The sequence below is a fragment of the Myotis davidii genome, unplaced genomic scaffold, assembly GCF_000327345.1.
Source record: "Myotis davidii unplaced genomic scaffold, ASM32734v1 scaffold473, whole genome shotgun sequence".
Classification (NCBI taxonomy): Eukaryota; Metazoa; Chordata; class Mammalia; order Chiroptera; family Vespertilionidae; genus Myotis; species Myotis davidii.
In genome coordinates this window covers 3,348,728-3,355,325 of record NW_006284843.1, presented here as the reverse complement: position 1 = coordinate 3,355,325, position 6,598 = coordinate 3,348,728, and the positions used below count along the sequence as shown (strand labels likewise).

At 42.7% G+C, this 6,598-nt stretch overlaps 1 protein-coding gene across 1 annotated transcript in view; it reads left to right on the top strand.

Moving 5' to 3' along the window:
* SLCO6A1 (solute carrier organic anion transporter family member 6A1) overlaps positions 1–6,598 on the top strand; it is a gene marked incomplete at its 3' end in the record, with an annotated part of 80,317 nt that overhangs the window by 11,645 nt on the left and 62,074 nt on the right. Inside the window, exon 2 of the mRNA XM_006755148.1 lies at positions 3,566–3,826. Coding sequence (XP_006755211.1) covers positions 3,566–3,826 — 261 coding nt within the window. The remainder of the gene's footprint in view (positions 1–3,565; positions 3,827–6,598) is intronic.

The following is a 6,598-nucleotide window of genomic DNA, read 5'->3' as shown; positions in this document are numbered from 1 at the left end:
CTGGCATGGGGGCAGGGGGCATGACTTCAGGTCCCCTGTCAATCCCCGCCAGACGGAGGTGTGGCCTGAGGCCAACCATCAAGCCCCGCCAGGCAGGGGCGTGGCCTCAGGTCCCCCAGTGCCAGGGCGGGGGTCGTGGCCTCAGGTCCCCTGGCTCATGTGCTGGGCAGGGGGCATGGCCTGAGGTCCCCCAGCCTGGTGCCAGGGCATAGGGTGCGGGCTAAGGTCCCCCATCAAGCCCCGCTGGGTAGGGGGCACAGCCTGAGGTCCATTGGCCTGGCTCCAGGGCCGGGGGACACAGCCTAAGATCTCCTGTCAAGCCACACCAGACGGGGGTCACAGCCTCAGGTCCCCTGCCCCGGCCCAGCACCACACAGCCTCAGGTCCCTGCTGATTGCTCATTAAGGCTAGTTATGGGAACTCAGCCTCCGCTGTGGGTGCAGCCATCTTGTGTACAGAAACCCTGCCTCTACTATGGGTGCCACCATCTTTGTGACAGTGTGATGGTCAATTTGCATATTCCCTCTTTATTAGATAGGACTAGAGACCCAGTGCATGAAATTTGTGCATGGGAGGTTGTCCCTCAGCCTAGCCTGCACCCTCTCCAATCTGGGACCCCTTGGGGGATGTCTGACTGCCTAGGATCAGGCCTAAACCAGCAGTCAGACATCCCTCTCACAATGGGGACTGCTGGCTCCTAACTGCTCACCCGCCTGCCTGCCTCCCTGCCTGCCTGATTACCCCTAACCATTCTGCCTGCCCACCTGATCGCCCCCTAACCACTCCCCTGCCAGCATGATCAACGCCTAACTGCTCCCCTGCTGACCCAATCGCCCCCAACTGCCCTCCCTTGCTGGCCTGGTCACCCCTAACTGCCCTCCCCTACTGGCCTGATCACCCACAACTGCCCTCCCCTGCTGGCCATCTTGTGGCTGTGGGCACCACCATCTTTGAGGGCGTGGCAGTTAATTAGCATTTTCCCTCCTTATTGGCTTGGGTGCCGCCATCTTTGCGACAGTGTGAAGATCAATTGGCATATTTTCTCTTTATTAGATAGGATGTGCCTGTGGTTTTTGAAGGTGGAAGTACACTATGGTAACATAGTTCCACTTAGAGGAGTCCCAGAAAAAAATAGAGGAAAAGGGAAGTCCTCCTAGTGGGCAGAATATTGGGTAATAAAATTTGATTGTATTTCCTAGAAACCATGCTGCCATTGTCTAATGCAGGGGTCCTCAAACTACGGCCCCCGGGCCACATGCAAATACAAATATTGTATTTGTTCCTGTTTTGTTTTTTTTACTTCAAAATAAAATATGTGCAGTGTGCATAGGAATTTGTTCATAGTTTTTTTTTTAAACTATAGTCCGGCCCTCCAATGGTCTGAGGGACAGTGAACTGGCCCCCTGTTTAAAAAGTTTGAGGACCCCTGGTCTAATGGGTTGACCATTTGGTAAGTAGGAGTGCTGGGTAGGTGGTATGTCTATCTGAATGGGCAGAATTATCCTAAACAAATATTCATCAAAGAAATTCATTGCAGAGGAAGCTCTCAATAATGATGTAGATAGGTAACCACCCTCTGAATATTAGTCAGCCTCTTTCCCCATCATTATACTAGTATGTCTTGTTCAGAGGGCTCATGTTTATGATGATAATTGTATCAAGAATGGAGGTTATACAAGAGTTGAATGCATGGATTTATCTTCACCAGAGCTGACCTAGCTATTGCACTACTGAGTGCCTGTTTTGCCAACCAGGAAAAGTCAACATAATCTAGGAAATGGCTCCATTCCCTAGTGAAATCAACCAGCTACCTAGAGGCAAGTTGATTACATCACCTGCTTCCACTATGGAGTGGACAATAATTTCTTCTCACTGAAATAGATATTTGTTTTGCATATGGGTTCTTTTACCACCATGGTTCTGCCAAAACTAACTATACTTGGACTTAATGAATGCCTTATACACCATCTTGATCATCTTATTATCACATTCCTTTTAATGAAGGAATCCATTTTATAGCAAAAGAAGTATAGAGAGTTCATGTTCATGGAATTCACTGATCTTACTACATATCTCAATAACCAGAAACTCTTGGCCTTATAGATAATTATAATGTCCCACTGAAAACTCAGAGAAGGCTCCAGCTAGGAGACAACAATAAAAACGTTTGGGGTGCTGTACATGCTTTGAAATAACCTATATATGTTATGTGAGATTGAGAGGTATAAGAGGCAGTAAATAGGGAAGAAGGGGTTTATTAATATCAATTGTGTCTCATAACCATTTAGAGAAATAAAAACTGTAGCAACTATGCATTTTTCTCTTTCATGTTTGTTTCATGTATACACATACAAACATGTACATACTTGTGTATTCCAAATTTTTATTTTTTGCATTCTCTCTCCCTTACTATTTTATAAAAGAGTATTATAGGTGACAACTTTATGACTTCACCTCTAAGTTACAGAATATTCCTAAATTAGAAGGTGAATTAATACCCTAACCCCAGAGATGGACACTGTTACTGACAGAACATTTATTGCCTTGGCCATTACCCTTCTGGGCCACATGTAAAATGAGAGTTGGAAAAAATTCTTCTCTTGAATGCAGCAAAATTTTTATATCTTGTTTCCTGCTGCTCTCAGTCTGTTCAAGTGTTGTGATTCTAAGTTGGATTTATGGTGTCTTTTGCAATACAATTCCCTCACAACTTTAGTTGGGCCTATGATATGTTTGCTTAGTTATTTGTTTATATCTTTTATGCCATTCTATACCACTTTTTCCTTTGCAATTTAGTTTTTGCGTTAAAGAAAATCCATTCATGTTTGTGATTGAACCGGAAGAAGGGTTAACACTACCTTGAGATGGATATGGTGACTGATTGGACTATGCGTCTCCCTTTTTTTGCGGGGGGGCGGGGGGAGAGTAAGAAAGTCTCTGTAAGAACAATTGAAACATGTTAGGAAGAAGCATAATTGTGTTGCTATTAATTTGGCATGGAAGTTTAAATATGGGGAAAAGGGTGAAAATGTATCGTGAACAGTCCAACGGGTGAACTTTGCGAGTTGTTTGTTGACCATAAACTCCATTGTTCCCCTGTGGACTCCTTCCTATTTTCGAGGGGAATGGTGGCCTATAAATGACCTTACCAGATTTCCTTGCCAGCTGCTTCACCTCCATGTTACTAGTAAGAAGCTGTGGCAGTAGACTTGGAAAAAAAAAAAAGCAAAGGGAAGCCTATTTTTTCGTTTTCTGCTATACACCAAAACAAATATTAGTACTGAGATGATTGAAAACATCATATTCTTCATAAATTACTCATGAATATAGTCTTTTTAAAAAATGACACAGTAATTCCATTGGAAAATATTTCTTAGAGGTTAAAGCTTATTAGTGTTTTAGAAAAGGGATCATTTTGTGCTCATAAATTTTAAACACTCAGAACAAGGGGAAATAAATTTAACTCACTGTAAGTTAAGTTTCGCTTTGTAATGATTATAATGGTGACCTGTTTTGTCTCTTAAAATGCATATTATTGTGTTGTTTTTTTCTTTCTACATTTTAGGTATGGTGTTAGGTCTTATAGATGTGAGCCTTATCACATTTCAGAAGGGCATTGGTCTGAAAACCATTGAAAATATTGTGTTGTCATCGAGTTATGATATTTCATCTTGCCTGGCAGTAGTGTTTATAGCATACTATGGGAGGAAAGGAAACATTCTAAAATGGATTACAGTTTCCTCCTTTTTAGTAGGATTTGGATCACTTTTATTTGCTTTTCCATACTTTCATGGTGAAAATTATCAATTGGACATAGAAACTGAAGGTAAGATTTAAATGTTACTGTCATACATCAAATAATTGTTCCTTTAAATCATTGCCTCTAGGACCTTAAAATAGACTGTGATACTTGTCTGTCCGTATACCCATCCACCTGTATCAATTTATATGATAAAGTTTATTAAGCTAGTTTAATTGTAGCTCCCTAGTAATATATATCCATTCTTCCATCTTCTCAGGATCATATAATTTTTCATGTAAGAGATGGGCTTAGGAAGAACAAAGATTACTTTGTGATAATTATTTTTGTGAAATTGTTTTTCTTTTATCAATTTTTATATATGTTTATTGAGAACTTTAGTAATTCCTCATTTGTTCCACAATGTGCTTTAATTAATCCATTTGTTTTGACTTCAAAACACTGACACACAAGCACAAATACGAACATAAAAAACTTACACAGAAAAAGAAAGGTCAGACATTTTCTAGCTACTCCTCCCACTTCAAAATGGGAGCTGCCCTTTGACATTTTCATACACCTATCTATGCAGATATATTGCTTTATTTAAATGTTTATCTCTTACATAACCAATTTTCTACTCTGTTCACACGTGTGTGTGTGTGTGTGTGTGTGTGTATAGAATTTCTATGTTCTCTTTGAAACAGTCCATTTACCACCACCTGCCACTCCCTTTCTCCGCTTCCCTCATCCCATCACAGTTTTCCATACCTGGGACAAGTCAATCTTCACGCCTGCTTCAGTCAACAAGCAGGTGTCATATTCCATCAAATCATTTAGCAGTTAAAACTGAAATTTCTTCATTAGTCTGTGAAAACACTTGTATCACACTCTGATCTTTAGTTTCTAGATTTTTACATGTGATTGACCACCCAACATTCCCATGGTTGCAGTGAACTGTCTCTTCACTGAGAACTTCCTAAATATCTATTATCCCACTCTCTGATTATTCCCACTCATTCTTCCAACTCACTAAAATAATTAAAACCACAGTTCTTTTATTACCTTCAGTCTATTAACATCTACTTTCTTCCTTGATCTGACTCTCCTTGTTGTCACGTCCTTTAATTTATATTCCTTATCTGCACTAATAAAAGACAAACATGCAAATTGACTGTACCTTTGCTATGCCTTAAGCCACACCCACCAGCCAATCAGAGAGACTATATACAAATTAACCCAACCAAGATGGCGGCTAGCAGCCACGGAGCTGGAGCAAGCAGGAGGCTTGGTTGCCTCAGTGATGGAGGAAGCTAAGCTTCCTGCCTGCTGTGGCTGGCTCGGAACTCCACTCAAGGCAACAAAGTTTCAATTATAGAAGCTTAACAAACCCCAGATACTTGCTTTCAGCTGGCTGTGGCCACGGAGCTGGAGTGAGCAGGAGGCTTGGGTTGCCCCTGGCAATGGAGAAAGCCAAGCTTCTTGCCCGCCCTGCCCCAGCTCTGAGCTCTACTCAAGACTACAAAGTTTCAATTATAGAAGGTAAATAAATCCCAGAATTAAAAAAAAGAAAAGAAAAAAAGGAGAGTCTTGTAGCTTCTGTCACTGGGGGGCTTGGCCAGCCTGAAAATGGCCTTCAGCCCCTCACCCAGACAAGCCAAATCTCCATGGGGTGAGGGTCCCCACTGTGGGGGGGCCTTGACCAGCCTGAAAACAGCCATTAGCCCCTCACCTAGGCTGGCCAGGCACCCCAGTGGAGTCCCCCACCCTGAAGGGGGTGTGACCAGCCTGCTCTGCTCAGCCACAGCCAGGCTGATGGCTTCCAGCAAAGCGTTGGTAGCGGGAGCCTCTCCTGCCTCCTCAGGAGCACTAAGGATGTCCGACTGCAGCTTAGGTCTGCTCCCTGCTGGTAAGTGGACATCCCCCGAGGGCTGCTGGGCTGCCAGAGGGATGTCTGACTGCCACCTTGGGCCCAATCCCCCAGGGAACGGGCCTAAGCCAGCAGGTGGACATCCTCCGAGGGGTCCCGGACTGCAAGAGGGCATAGGCCAGGCTGAGGAACTCCCCCGAGTGCACAAATTTTTGTGCACCGGGCCTCTAGTTATAAAATATTAATTATTTCAAACATACTCTAATCATAATTCTAAGATCCCTATCCCATTGTCCTTTTTAGTTCCTGGCTGGAAATTTTTTTCCCCTTATTGATTATGGTATTACAAATGTGTCCTTATCCCCCACATTGTCCCCCCCATATCCCCACTCATGCTCTCTCCCCCCCTGGTGTCTGTATCCATTGGTTATGCTTATATGCATGCCTACAATTCCTTTAGTTGATCTCTCCCCCTTACCCCCATCCTCCTCTACCTTCCCTCTACCTACGGTAAGGAATAGCTTATCTCATCCTATATTAGCCTGGGCTAGATTATCAAAAACAAAACAAAAAATCCCCTCAGTTCCTTTCCTCACAAGTTGCCCCCTATTTATTTATTTATTACTTTTTTCTAAAAAGGTGTTGATTCTTTTGCCCATTTAGTAGGTAAAGGAGTCCTGTCTTTTCTCTAGGACCCCACACTCAACTCCCAAAGACAAGAAAGTAGAGGCCACAGGAAACACATTTCAGCTCTCCCTATAAAAGACTATTCTGCCGGAGCTCTCAAATATCACATAAGCTTAATTAAAGGTAATGACTTCTCCGTCATTTAAGTTCAACACAAACTAAATGACCTTTGAGAGGAGATGTTCAAAAATTAATATTTAAATATTAGGCCATGATCAGAAAAAAATATAAGTCCCTTCAATTTTACAGTTCTTGGATTCTGAGTCAACATGACTTTCACACATACTTTTCCCCTCACAAGC